The sequence below is a fragment of the Schistocerca piceifrons genome, chromosome 5, assembly GCF_021461385.2.
Source record: "Schistocerca piceifrons isolate TAMUIC-IGC-003096 chromosome 5, iqSchPice1.1, whole genome shotgun sequence".
Taxonomy (NCBI): Eukaryota; Metazoa; Arthropoda; class Insecta; order Orthoptera; family Acrididae; genus Schistocerca; species Schistocerca piceifrons.
The window spans coordinates 217,076,492-217,092,084 of record NC_060142.1 but is presented as its reverse complement, the minus strand read 5'-3'; the positions used below and the strand labels follow the sequence as shown (position 1 = coordinate 217,092,084).

Below are 15,593 nucleotides of genomic sequence, written 5' to 3'. Positions count from 1 at the left end.
GAGTGTGTGTGCTTCCACTGAGTTACCTGGTGCTTCGTTTCAGGATTGAAAAATGGCATGCATGTCTCATCCATTGTCACAATTGATGGGAAGGAAGTACTACTTATGCCATCATCACACCTCAACATTGCCTGGCAACATGCCACATGAAAGCCTTGTGATCACCTGTCAGCATTCGTAGCAATGACCTACAGGACACTTTCTTATTTTCACACCTTCCATGCAGGACTGTGTGGACACATCCCACAGAAATGCCAACTTTGAGGCTGATGTGTCCCACACCCATTCAGTAATCCTCCAAAACAACTTTCTCAACTTTGCTCGACCATGTCGTCAGCCTGACTGGAGCATAGAACACCAAAGCATAAGAAGTGCAAGGCCCATGTCACAATACAGAAAAAGTGAACAGCAGTAGCACTCTAAGTGGCCTGGCAGTGAATTTCAACATGAGAAAATATGGTGTAAAACCCCACATTTTTAATTTGAAAGTGTGATTCACAAGACAATATTTTCAGCTTAAGTTTATGGGTGCACCTAGTAGTCTAGTAGTAAAGTGTGCGCCTGGAAACTGAAAAGTTTTAGAGACCTTGCAAAGTAATATAGTCAAGATATCTCAATAAAAGCTAATATTAACTTCTGTAAGCTGCATGTCACCATGTAAAATTCTGTAGATGACATGGTGGTTGCCTTCTGACTATAATACTGCAATACTAAGTACGTGATCATTATCAAGTAGAAATAACTGTGCTCTAGCATACGCCAGAACCTCGGAATCATCTGAATTGACATGGTATAGAAGCTGGCTTCATTGCCCTGTGTTCATTATCACAACTTCTTGTGTGTATTGTGCTCTTTGAACTGCATTGTGAGTAAGTTGCTTGTACGCTGCTTTATTTTGGCATGTATCTGTAATACATTTGGCATGTATCTGTAATACATTTGGCATGTATCTGTAATACATTTGGCATGTATCTGTAATACATTTGTATTTGTTTCATATAAAACAGAAGCTGATTTCAATCACATAATGTTTAGTGTTCTATGGGCTTGTGTATGTATGTTCCTGCTTACAAATCTATGTGTGAACAGCTCAAATGATTTTGTTGTATGAGGGTATGCTGGAAAGTGATGCCTCCGATTTTTTTTTATTCTGTTCTGATTATCAGTTTAGGTATACCATGCACATTAATCAGTCGACTTTCCTGCTTTGCTGACAGAAGTTAAAACCCTTTGCCACAAGAGGGCTCTGAATTGTATTCAGGCTCCCACTCTCGGCTGATATATGTTTACAGATCGCTAAGTTAAGTGTTTATGTTTTTCTGCGTTTCCATGTAGTATTTTTATTCAATTTTGTGTGTGTGTCTCTGTTTACGAGGTTTAATCTTGCATTTTTGTAAGTGTAAATTCATTCAGTCTGTAGTGCAATAGTTGCTCACTGAAAAGCCAGCTATGTAGCTTATTAATGCATCAGGGTGCATACGTGAACGAGGAAAAAAAATTCCCGGATTACCCGGTTGAAAATACACTTTCTCCCGGATGAAAATACACTTTTTCCGTGTTAAGTAACAGTTCCTCGGGAAAACGAAACTCGGGATAAAACACGTTTTGGAACTATGTCTGATGTGCAGCAACATGTATACTGCATATTTTCGTATAACGAAAGTATAAATTCTAATTCCACCAAACACTGCATGTTACTTTCCGAAGGATTGAAATCGAGATTGCAATTCGCTTTTGTAAGCCAGTCGTACCTCATGTCAAGTGATCTTGCCAACCGATGACTGCGAATATTCAGAGCATAGGACACGCGATGCAGTCAGCCAATAGCAACAACACTTAAGTAGCGCGAACACACAAATAGGAAAAGGTAATGCTTTAAATTACTATACATAGTGTTGCTACAAGAAACGAAAAGCTTTCACATATAACGTTGGTATCTAAGATTAACAAGCTGCAAGAGAAGATAAGCTTTCACACACAATGTTGATCTTTTTTGCGCATGTTACATTTAAGATAAATCACACAAATCTGCCATTAAAATGTTTAAAAACGACATAAATGTCTTGATCTTCTGGGCTCGAAAATATTCTAAATGGTCCTCCTCAAAGATTTGATTTTTGAATGAGAGTCAAACGCTCTGTGATTTACAAAATTCACTGGACAGTCACGTGCAGAATTCATCTTGTGTAAAAGGACATTTACTTTACTTGAAAATAATGCTTTTCAAACGACCATTTGGAATATTTTCCCACGACCTGGTAGAAATAGATTCGTTCCAACACTTGCACCAGATGACAAGCATCGCCGCACTTGCGCAGCTACAATGACACAGGAAGCCCGTACATTCGTACGTGTAAAACATTAAAAGATCTTACATTATGTCATAAAAGAAACAAGACATTAGAGGATACTCCAGGAGCTTGGGAATTTTATGAACCATACTAAAATGCATAATTCAGTTTAAAGTGCACATTCGTTTGTCCAGATTCAGATGTAAATTTTCTTGGAGTACCAGTACCGTATTATCTCAGTTTGGTTCTTGATTATGGCATAATACCATACGTGCTAGAAGATGAAAACGTGAACTTGAAATGCAGTGAACAGTCGAAACTAGCCAATAGTGTGGAACTAAACACTTCGTTTCAAATAAATTGGCCTCAGCTGAAAATATTAATAAAAGTCCAATTTCTTTAACAAACCGACAAAAATAACTTCATTGTTCTGCAAGGCGATTAACGCTTGACTGTCAGAAAGGTGGAAACAAAATAAAATCTGAAACTAATAATATATTTTAGCCTTCCGTAATTATGTGAATGTATTTTAATTCACTTGATAGCTCCCGGCCACAGAAATCTGTTTTGTTTTCATCTGACATGAGAGCAACAAACGAAGAGGAAACAACAAAATCACTTAACGTAAACAAGGGTCACGTGGAGGCTACCACCTCCCCACTACAACTCAGACTGCTCTGTGCATCAGGTCCTGATCTACGATATTTCCGAACCGGGACAATATTAGATAGTTGCACTCGCCCTCCCTCGAGCATTCGAGGTAGGACGCCAAAAATTTAAAAAATCGACTATTAAAAAATATCTTTATTTTGTAGCGCACATCTTTCTGAAGAGTCTCATACATACAACATATATGTTCGAGGGAAAGTAAGACATGTTATTTGGTCTTAAAGTTTGTAGAAGTGCAGTGCCAAGCCTCTTCACACAGCATTCTTCCATCGCACGTCTCTGTATTACGCTCTGTGGAATTCAAACATGTAACATTTTGTAATGCGTGCTATCAAACAATATTCAGGACAGTGGAAATTAAAATGTCCTGTGGTGCCTCTCCTGCTCCCAGTCGGTCGGTCTGACATCCTGCCTCTCTTAAAAAAAATCTCGCATTTAATTCTGGATGGGATTATCTGTAACCGTCAGAACAAGAACTCTTCAGAAAATTTGCAGTCTTTACTGTCTATTAGCTAATAACTTGCTGTTTTGTGTGGCATAAAATTAAATATATGATACATAAAACGAGTAAAGTTAAGAGGTAAGCAAGACAGTACACATTTCTTCAGTCCTTAAGTCCTAGCTTTTTTTGCCTCTCTAATCTTGCCACAGCTTTATATGGCGTACTTTTCTTTCTGGGAAAGAATCTATTACCTCATCAAAGTTTGTCAACGTTTTGCTATATGAAAAAACGAAATGTCGTTGTCTAATATTAGAAAAGCTGTTAATACAAATAGCACCCAAGACTGGTGTGGTTTCTCGATCCGATTACGTGTATTTTGTCACTGTCTGCTAGATAAAAATGAAATAGGCCTGCCTAATATTACAGCAATTGTTACATACACCAAATAAACGAGACTGTTTTGGCACAAATGGTCATTTTTATAACATGACAGAATATTATTCATAAAGTACCAATACAGATGCCTATTAGGCCCACTAAAGCAAAACGTTTTATGTTAGGAAATGTTTCACATTTCATTCATACTCTCTTGCTTCTGAAGCATGAGATCGAAAAGTAGTAGCACGAAATTTTTATATAAATTTGGAATTGTCATATTCTTCCGTAATTTGTGTGACTCCGCATTTCTTCTCCTTCCTTGTTCTAACAAACAATCTTGTCATCACTAATTCTGTAACTATTGCTGCCAGTGTCAACATTTATTCTCTGGTTAACTCACTAACCCTGCCACAATCGACGGTTTAGTTATCCCGCATTTATTCTCCGGTTAGGCGTTATTACGTGTACGTACAACACGTTTTCCACGCTACTCCCAGAATATAACTTTAACAGCTGCTAGCCGGGGATTGTATAACTGTCCCTTAGTAGTGTAGCGGTCTGGCCAAAAATTTTCTGTCAAAATTTCATTTTCTTGTATACACGGAGAAGACAATATGTAATCTTTGATGCCTGTTATTCCTGTTAGTTGTTTATTTCCACTCCGGTAGTCTGAATCTATGGAATTCGCTAGCAATTATAACAGTACTTATTACTTGCAAACCCGGTCAACCACATAAACAGCTATTGTCATTCACCCTTTCGGTTTTATTCGTTCAGCTCGTATTGACCCGTCCCCTTTTGTTTGCAGGAAAGTTTATTACTACATGCGATGGGGATTCCCCTGGCAGAGACATCACGTACACTACGCACGCATTTAAAAATCAACTTATGGTTCACTGAGAAATCAACTTAGAATTTGATCAAAAATGTTCAAAAGCCAACAGGGATGTGTTCAAAATCATATATGTAATCTATACACCAACGTGCGCTGGATGCTTGGTGCTTTGTGAAACAAGGTCTCTCTCTCTCTCTCTTTCCCCCCCCCCTCCAATAATAGGAATTTGGCACTCCCCCCCCCCCCCCTCCCCTCCTGAAACTGCCACCCGGAGCAGATATCCCTGTTTGCCCCTGCCCCCTGGTTCCGGGCCTGTTGTGCATACGTGAATCTGCCAGCTTAGGCGCACCACTAAAATTTTTCCGGATAGCATCTGGCTGTTTGCTGCTATTGCTTCTACAGCTAACTGCCACACTTCTGTAGCCAGATGCGGGAGAAGGTACTACTCATACGCGACTCATCTGCACATGCTCATAAGCTCACTCACAACCGCTACAACGAATGTAATATAAACAGTTGTGACGTCACGCTCATCGGAGGCAATTTGTTGTTATGAAACATTGCATAGTCTTCCTAAAGCCTTTGAAACATTTTGCTGTTGGCAGACGCTTGTATGAGCACTGTGTTATGTTCTTGTATATGGTGCATTTCGTTTGCAACTTAATTTTTATTTTAGTTTTTTTTCTTCTCTTGTTCGTGTTTTGTTGATGCAGTATTATTCTGCAGCAGCAAGATACAGTAATATTCTTTGTTAGAGTATTGGTTCTTATCAGTCAAAGTTACAAAAATTTAACTAAAAACTAAAAAATGAAAAATTGCCGGAATTCTAAAAAATTCCCGGGTTTTTCCCGGATCTCCCGGGTCGTATACACCCTGTGCATCCACATCCATTGGTGACACATCAGGAGGGTAGCAAGTTACATATCTAGGATTATCTGCTTTTATAGTTCACTTCTTCAGTTGGTCTTCATAGGATGGCTAGGATGTGTGCACACTGTGTGTGGACACAGGAGGAGCCGATCGCAGTTTGTGAATAGTTGAATGTACTTTTGGCTAAGGTCAGTCATCTTCAGGCTGCTACCTCGGGATGTAGCATGGTGGAGAATCTCATGCATCACAGGGGACTCCTCACGTGTATCGTTTGTTTTTCCAAGTGCTCTGCCTCCAAGGCACATCCTAGTGCACCCAATGTTGTGGATCAGCCCTCACAGCAGGGTGAGCCGTGGGTGGTAATGCGTTCACGTCGCACAAGACGGATGGCCATCGTGGACGCTGGTTGCTTGGCCTCGCCCACACACCCTGTAAGTGGACAGGTGGTTTTCAGCATGCTCTGAGCAGGCACACGGCAAGAGGGGTTTACTAGTTATCGGGAGCTCCAATGTCAGGCACATTGTGGAACCCCTTAAGCAGACAGCATTCAGGGCAGGAAAGAAAGCCAATATGCACTTGGTACGTCTGCCGAAGGGCCTCATCCGAGATGTGGAAGCAGTCTTGCCTGGGGCTATCAAGCATGCAGGGTGCAGTCGTCTGCAGCTTGTTGCTCATGTCGGTATCAAACATGCCTGTCACGTGGTTTCTGAGGTGATCCTCAGTTCATACAGGCCCTGGCGGTAAAGACTGCTGGTCTCGCGGGCTGGGTGCAAGCAGAGCTCGCAATTTTCATCATCCCCAGAGTTGATCAGGGTCCTTTGGTTTGGAGCCGAGTGGAGGGTGTCAACCAAAGGCTTTTTCGACTCTGATGGTCTTGGTTGCAGATTTGTAGGACTCCCTTGATAGGTCAGGGGTGCACTACATAAAGGAAGCAGCTACTAGGGTAGCAGAGTGGAGTGCACATGCGGGTTTTTTAAGGCTAGGCAGTAATTTGAGGTGCTCTGGTGAACACTCGCCAGTCAATATGCAGCAAGGGAAGTCAAACAGAGTTCAGAATACAGAACTTCTACTGTCACAATTTTATCAATAAACTTTCGAAGTATTCATAATGAAGTTCCTGAATTTACTGCCCTCCAAGAAAGTTCTCGTGCTCATATTATTCTTGGGACTGATAGCTGGAAAGAGAACGTGGAAAGTGCAGACATATTTAACAAGTAATGGGAAGTATATCAGAAAGACAGATTAGAGGCCATAGGACAGGGGGTGTTCATAGTGGTTGACAAAAATATGATCTCTATTGAGGTCGTAGTTGAGCGTGACAGTGAGGTCATTTGGTCGCATATAACAAGTGTAGATGAAACCAAGTTAATTGCTGAATGCATTTACCAGCCACCCGATTGTGCTGTGACAGTTCTAGAGTAATTCAAAGAAAGTCTACAGTCAATAGCACTTATATAAGCAGTCATGTTGGCGGTGACTTTAAACTGCCGAGTGCTCATTGGGATGTCTATGGATTCATTGCTGCGGTACAGATAACAGTCATGCAAAATACTTTTGAATACATTTTCTGAAAATTGTCTTGAATGGCTACTTCAGCAGCTCACACACTATGGAAATATCTTAGAACTTGTAGCTACAAATACACTGGACCTTATCGATAATGTCAGCAAAGAAACGGGGATTAGCGAGCATGAAGTCATTAAAGCATCTACGACAACAAAAGTTAATAAGTCAGTCACGAAGACTAGGAGACTGTCTCTGCAAGATAGAGCAGTTATTAACATCTCACTTAGACAGTGAACTGGCATCATTTAGTTACTGTTAAGATGGATGTAGAGGAATTATTGGCAAAGTTTAAGTTGTAAATTGTGGTCTGGAGAGTTATGTGTCTAGTAAGTGGATAAACAATGGAAAAGACCTACTATGGTTTAATAACAAAATTCGGTAGATGCTGAGGAAGTAGAGGCTGTTGCACTCTTAGTTCAAACAGAAAGCATAAATAACGAAAAGCGAAGGTTAGTAGAGATTTGTGGTCTGTGAAAACAGCTGTGCACAAAGCATCCAACAATTACCACTGTCACACTTTAGCAAAAGATCTGGCAGAGAACCTGAGAAAATTCTGGTTGGATTAAAATCGACAAGTGGGCCTAAGGCTTCCGTCCAGTCCCTTGTTGACCAGCCTGGTGAGGCAGTTGAACATAGCAAAACGAAAGCCGAAGTTTTAAATTTCATGTTCAAGAAATCGTTCACACAGGAGAATCATACAAACATACCACTATCTGACCATCAGACAGACTCCCATAAGGACAACATAGTAATAAGCATACCCGGCGTAGAGAAACCACTGAATGATTTGAAAGCAAATGAAACTCCAGGTCCGGAGGGAATCCCAATTCGATTTTACAAAGAGTACTCTACAGCATTGGCTCCTTAATTAGTTTGCTTTTATCGTGAATCTCTCGCCCAAGCAACTAGAATAAAAGCACAGGTGATGCCACCATATAAGAAGGGTAAAAGAACAGACCCACAAAATTACAGACCAATATCCCTAATTTCTGTCTGCTGCAGAATCCATGAACATATTCTCAGTTCGAATATAATAAACTTTCTTGAGACTGAGAAGCTTATGTCCACGAATCAACATGGTTTTAGAAAGCATCACTCGTGCAAAACTCAGCTTGTCCTTTCCTCACGTTATACTGAGAAATAAGGATGAAGGGCAATAGGTGGACTCCATATTTCTAGATTTCCGGAAAGATTTGATACGGTGTCCCACTGAAGAGCATATAGAATAAGTTCCGATACGTGAGTGGCTTAAAGTCTTCTTAAATAATAGAACCCAGAATGCTGTCCTGTACGGCGAGTGTTCATCAGAGGCAAGAGTATTATCAGGAGTTTACGAGGGAAGTGTGATAGGGCCGCTGTTGTTCTTTATATACAGAAGTGATTTGGCGGACAGAGTGGGTAGCACTCAATTACCCACCAGCCTAGTTCAAAAGCAGATTTCCAGGCCATCACATCCAATCCTGGTATTCTGTCTCAGAATTTGCCCACCACATCTCAAATAACTATCTTTCTGCCAATCTCTGCAATGTAATTGTTAGACCTTATGCTCCCACTGCCGCCGTCTCCCTAACCTATGACACCTACCCCAGTGACAATCCCTGCTGCAAAACTTGCCCTATGCACCCTCCTACAATCACCTATACCAGCCCTGTATCTGGCAAAACATATACTACCACACAGAGAGCCACCTGAGAAACAACACTTTATACACTAGCTATTCTGCAAACACTGTTCAGCCTTTTACATCAGCATGACTACTACCGAGTTGTCAGTTAGGACAAGTGGGCATAGGCAGAAGGTGTATATTAGCAACACACAATATCCTGTTGTGGAGCATGTTCTACAACATGACAGTTGTGACCTCGGTGCCTGTTTCACCACACACACCACATGGATTCTTACGCCAGACACTAGTCTCCCAGAACTTTTCAGGTGGGAACAAGCGCTATTAGGTGTTCTTGGTTCTTGCCACCCACCTGGCTTAGATTTACATCAATTTCTTCCACCTCAGCATTTCTTCTCAGTAACTACTCCTTTCTTCACTCTGTATTAGTTTCAACACCTTTCATTTCACCCCCCCCCCCCCCCCACCTACCTCTATTACATACAATTCTCTTAGTTTTCACTCGCATTAACTCGTTTATGATTTTATAGCAGTAATTTCTTTCTTACATATTCCTCTGTCATCCACCTTAAGCACTCAGGTTTTCAAATCTTGTCCGATGTAGTCTCTACAATCAGTTTTTCCTTCAGTCCAGTCCAATAAGTCTGCCACAAAAGTCCAATAAGTCTGCCCCAATCTGTGGTTCTCGGTGATCTTTCCGAACTCTGCCCCTTTTCCTAGCTCCTCCAGTCCTTTTCCTCCACCCCTCTTTCTTACCCTTCTGCCAGAAGAAACAGCCACTGGCTTCAAAAGCTTGCATGCCTGAAACCATTTTTCATATGTTTTTTCTCCTGCCGCTTCTCGGTGAGTAGATTTTATCTATCCAATTACTTTTTAACTATGTTGGCATGTGAAAAAACTCTCAGAAAATTAGAAGTATAAATCTGAAGAGTTCATCCAGACATGGAGCGCATTTCCCTTCAGCATGACAATGCAAGACAACATACAGTTTCTACTTGGCCCCGTCCAATTTTCGTTTGTTTCCAAAACTTAAAGCACAACTTTGAGAATCTCACCCTGATAGTGATGAAGTCATGTAAGCAGTGGTGAGGTTGAGGTTCCATCAAATAAGTCAAACATTCAACACTGACGGTATCAAGAACCCTATTTCTTGTTGGGAGGAATGTGTTTGTCGGCAGGGTGACTAAGTTGAAAAATTAATGTGTAAACATGAAGAATAAAGATGTAGAATGTTAATAATGTTTGTTTTATTTAAAAAGCTTTAAGAATTTTGACATAAAAAATTGGAGGCATTACATTTTAGAACTCCCTTGCAAGTATACTGTTCCTATTCTATTTCCTTTTAGTTTATAACTGTTTTTCTTACTTTCCTACATTTAATGGAGAAATCCATGTGAGCAATTTCTGACAGAATGATTACATATTTCTGCTTTGAATGGTGCTACTTCTTGTCACTGAGTATGCTTTGTATTCTTAAAGACAAGGCATTCTTCCTTGCAAATGCTAAAGATGCAACAGTAGTTACGTAAATGTGTTAACACATATTAACAAGTACTGAAACAACACAAATTAGCAGAAATCAATGTTCTACAATCATCCTTTCATAACGACAAAAATTTAAAAGCAAACACCACACATCCTCTCACTTTCATCACTGGATCTACTAGTTAATGCTGTGTAACGAAAGTTCACTAAATCCAGTAGCATTCAGTATGGTGGAAGTAGGTTCAAACTATACCACACAATCCCACTTACAAAGATACCCGTTGACGTAGAACATTTTTGCTGCATAATAGTACCTTGCACAATAACTATATACTTTGTCGCTAATACTACGAAGCTTAAAAGTGGGAAGAAGCAACACCTTTCAAACCAGAAATACATACTCATTCTGTGACAAGATGAAGTAAAGCTGAATACCAGTTCCGTCAAACGTTGCTAACATGGAATTCTACATTAAATGCGAGAAATAACGTAAAACAGATGCAATGACAATAGAGTACGAACAATACATTTACAAGCCAAGTTCACACAAGGATTCCTAGGCAGGAACATACGTTCGCAGAACACTACATAATGAAACAAGTTTCCATTTTGTGTGGATCAAAAACAAATATGGAATCAGCTACTCCACCCAATACTGCAGCTGCAAGCAAAACACAAGCAGAATCTGAGCAATGTATTCACATATGTTATGAAATATTTTCTGTACTGAATGAAACCGAAACAAAAGTGGAAGACAATAAGCGACTGAGATGATGGATTGATAAAGTTGCAGAGTTACAAGTGACCTGGCAGCCAACCGAGGTTGTGTAACAAGTCTTGTGGGCTGGCTCCAGGGTGAGATTGTCTTGGTTTGTTGCCTTCTTTGAACAGTTGCACCCATGAATGCACATTACACACATTCAAGACATCCCCACCACACACCTCACTCAACTGATGATGATTTTCACACCACGTAAATAGAGGAAACAAATGACTACACAACGTTTTTATAATGAAAATATCGCCATTTTAAGTATCAAAAACAGTCCTCACTCTTGCCACAGCTACTAAGGTTTGTGTGCTGTACAGCACTGCCATTTCTTTCACACATTCACAACAAGTTATGTAACTAAATGTTTAGGGGAGGGGGAGGGGGAGGGAAGCACTAATGGTATCAGCTGCATCAGGACTTTGTGAGGAATCAGAATTGACGAGTGAAAATGCTTGCAAGATCGAGATTTGAACCTGGGAACTCCTGCTTACAAAGCAGTTACATTAACCACTACATCATCTGGACATACTGTATATCAAAAATGCATGGGCCATCTCGGCACACTCCCCAGCTGACTCACACTCCCACCTAGTGCAACAATCCGTAGCCTCCATTCATGACCTCCATGCTCGATAATTTTACATCCCCACTGAAGGTCAAACGAACTGTGCGCCCAGACTGAAGGTTGTGGATTTATTGTTCCACAAGGAAAATCAATTATACGACTGCAGGGTGTCTATTCTTTTGGACAGGTCTGGATAGGTGGGAAGGTGATTCGTTTGGGGAGTGTTCCAAAATAGTCGTGTATTTGCGATAAAAACTGTGTCTGGATGGTGCAGTGGTTAATACAACTGCCTCGTAAGCAGGAGATACCAGGTTTTAAGTACAATCTGGCATACATTTTCACTCATCGCCACTGATTCAGCATAAAGTCCTGATACACTTGATACTATTAGTTCCTCCCCTTTCCTTTTCTTTCTCGCCCCCCCCCCCCCCCTTCCACCTTCAATTTGTCTATTCTTTCAGACATGTCAGAAAGAACAGACACCACACATTCAGGTAATTCACAAAAAGTGTATGCATATTTTAAAACAAACTGCATATTTCTATTTGTTTCCAGTTCTGAGGAGGGGGGCAGGAATAAGCAAACAAATAAATAAGTAAATAAATGTAATAATATCGGAGGTGTCGTAACTTGACTGCACCTCAAAAGTGAATGAACCACACAGCATTAACACTAAATATCATTTTAACCCAACACAGAATATATTGATACAGCTACACTAACAATATCATTCAGTTATATATATGTGCTGTAGAATACTGGAGGACTATTTTGAAAAAGTATTACACACTGACTGTGATAGACAGAGAAAGTAAGAGTTATCTCTGGCAATTGTAACATGGCCAGCTCATGGCGAGAAATGGAAGAGGAATCAGAATACAGCAGCTCAGCACAAGAAACTGTTTTCAATGAGACTATTCCACAGCCGTGAATAGTTCTATGGTGATGTATCGCTTCACTGTAGCTGGTTAATGCCTTTCATGGAAATTTATTTTCTAAAACTGTTGCACTGATGAAGAATGACAATGAAATGAAACATACTTGTTTTAATTGCCGAGACAAAGAAGAAAGGGCAACTAGGTACAAAACATATTTGTTATGACTGGTGCAACCTTATAATGAATGTCGTTTTCGGATAAAGTATAAATTGACATTAAATTGTATTTTGTAACTATTTTATTCACAGATTTTGCAGGTAAATTTAATTCTCATTACTGTAGAGAAAAGTTGCTCCACAAATATGTATGTCCAAACATAAAAAAAATCGTAGATGGAAACCTGTGAAGTTTTGGAAATTTACATTAAAGAAAATTTTTATATGAGTCTACAAGGCGTATTTTACCACGAAACTTACCACACAAATGATTGTCACACTGGAATCTATAAGGCCCAACTGTAGCTAGACGTGTTAGAAATTGATACTGGTGTGTTTGACCTTCACTTTGAAGTTCTTAATCCAGCCATAATATTATCTTTTGTCAATTTTCAAAGAGCTACTCTGCACTTTATGCATTGTGCAGTTAAATATACAGGTATATGCTTGCATTTAAAACTATGGCAAACTTAACATATTGTCATTCTTCTGAAAACAATGCACAGTTTGCACTATCCACTAATATTATTATTGTTATTATTATTTATTGATTTATCTAATATTATTATTGTTATTATTATTATTTATTTATAATGATGTCTGACAGCCACATTTTACCATGAGCACTCACTGCTCAAACAGCAGGTAACCATGATCACTCCTGATTGTCTGGCTGCCTCCTGGACAGGCCTCGCTAAACCACATATATGCCTTCTCAGCGATCTCCCTGCTATCTATTGTGATCACCACTCCCTGAGTTTAGCCAACTTATGACAGCTCTACTATCAGATGAGTAATGGACATCATTCGTTTTCTTGTCGGTCCCGTGACGGGTAGTTATAAGAAATCGGGTAACCACAACCAACAATTTTCCAAATGAACAAGTACTTACACAATATCTCTTTTAGTATTTAAACAATAATTAGTATCCTGTATTAATATATGAAACTGACTGCAGTGTCCTTAAAGTTACTGGGGTATTACTTTTTTGAAGAGTGTGAAAATTGGGCATCGAACATACCTCTCTGCATACTGCACTGCAGTTTCATCTCCATACGTTTGGTAAATAAGTTCTGTCTCTTCTTTTGTCAAATTAGCAAAAGTAGAATCGTAAGATGGTGCATATGATCCGAAAGCTCCATAATACAAAGGTTTAACTGCAAAGAAGAAAAAAATATTATTAGTAGTGAATACTAATGACTTCATTGTACCTATAAAACTGTCTGCAGTCCTCACTAAAATGCCATGAAATGCAGTCTTAATGTAAGAGTAAAACAGTGATCCTTCTATATTCATATTCCATAAATAATCAAAATACGATGTGTTGGAAGCAGCTAATGCAACCATTATTTGCACCACTTCTTGTTCTATTCATGGATGCTGGACAGTAAGAATAAGACCTTGTAGGTTTCTGTACACATTGCATTGCCTCTCTAATTTATTCCTTTCAACTCTGTGCTTATAATGTGAGAGAAAGAACACAAGAACAGAATCATCTGTGGAGTGACAGTCTTGAATCTGTGATAGTTTACCTTTTAGTACTGGTTACCACTTTTCTTTTCCTATAGCCCAGTGAAGTTTATCTTTGTAAAATTCTTAAGACCGAGACTTGTCGCACACATCCCCCACTCTTATTTGACGTTTTATTATTTCTCTGTACAGGTAACAATGAGAGGAAGGAAGGATGATTAATGTCCTACTGGGATGAGGTTACTGGAGATGCACTAACAGGTATTGGATAAGGGTAGTCATGTCCTTACCAGAAAAACCCCTAAAAACCTAAACATCAATGGGAAATGCTTCAATGAGTGTCCCCTTTTAACTATTTGGGAGCCCTAATAACAAATGATAACAGTATTGGAAAGGCTATAAGGGAAAGAATACAAGCAGGAAACAGCGCTTACTTTGCAAATATGCAGCTTTTCAAAAATAGCCTTGTTACAAGAAAAACTAAACTGCTAATATATAATTCCCTAGTCCACCCAGTTATCACATACGGCTCAGAGGTATGGACATTGACAGAACACGATAAAAATGCTCTAAGAAGCATTGAGCGGAAAATACTATGCAAAATCTATGAGCCAATAAGGGAGGAAGAAGGCTGGAGAATACACTACAATGCCGAATAACAAGAGTTAATAAAAGGCAGGGACATAGTAAAATTTGTGAAATCACAGCGAATATGATGGCTAGGACACTTGGAGAGAATGGCAGAGGATAGAATTCCAAAGAAAATGATGAAAGGTATGATCCATTCAGTTAGGCGAAAAGGGAGACCTAGAAGAAGATGGATCGATGAGGTAATAATGGATATCAGCAATATGGGAGTCGGGGGGTGGAAAAGAGCAGCAAATAACCGAGAAGTGTGGAGGAAGATTGTTGAAGAAGCCAAGGCTCACCAAGGGCTGTAGAGCTACTGAAGAAGAAGAAAAAGTCATGTCCTTGGAAACCATCATGATATTTTCCTTAGGCATTTTAAGAAACTTACATAAATCTGAATCTGAGTGGCCCGATGGAGATATGGCCTTCATTCCTACTGAATGCTATTCCAGTGTTTTAACTCCTGCACCACCTTGCTCGGTAATCTTACAATGACTGTATGTCAGGCAGCAGGCAGTACTTCAGCATGAGTAACACAACATTTCAAAATCCACTTTCTTTGTAACAATGTGACGGCTAGACAGATCTATCCCCAAGAACCAATTATAGAGTTTGCCCTTCCTGCTGTAAGGTTCACAGGACCACTACACTGTATTATCTTTTGAATCATCACAATGACACACTAAACCATGTCACTAACTGATGATCTTTGATTATGTTACACTAGAACTAACACACATTTGTTTGCCATAGGCAAATAAGATTTAGCTTTGCTGTTAATGCAAGAATTTTACAAATGACAAAACACACTGTACAAATACTGAACACGGTCCTCTGAGATTCGAAGTTGATTAGGAAACTCAATGACTGAAAACAAATTATCTGTAACACAACAAGAATCTA

General features: G+C 39.6%; 1 protein-coding gene across 4 annotated transcripts in view; it reads right to left on the bottom strand.

The window, feature by feature from the left end:
* LOC124798648 (bromodomain-containing protein 7) overlaps nt 1–15,593 on the bottom strand; it is a 155,799-nt gene that overhangs the window by 16,113 nt on the left and 124,093 nt on the right. For all 4 annotated transcript variants that reach the window (XM_047262147.1, XM_047262145.1, XM_047262148.1 and 1 more), the window contains exon 8: nt 13,612–13,747. In XM_047262147.1, coding sequence (XP_047118103.1) covers nt 13,612–13,747 — 136 coding nt within the window. The remainder of the gene's footprint in view (nt 1–13,611; nt 13,748–15,593) is intronic.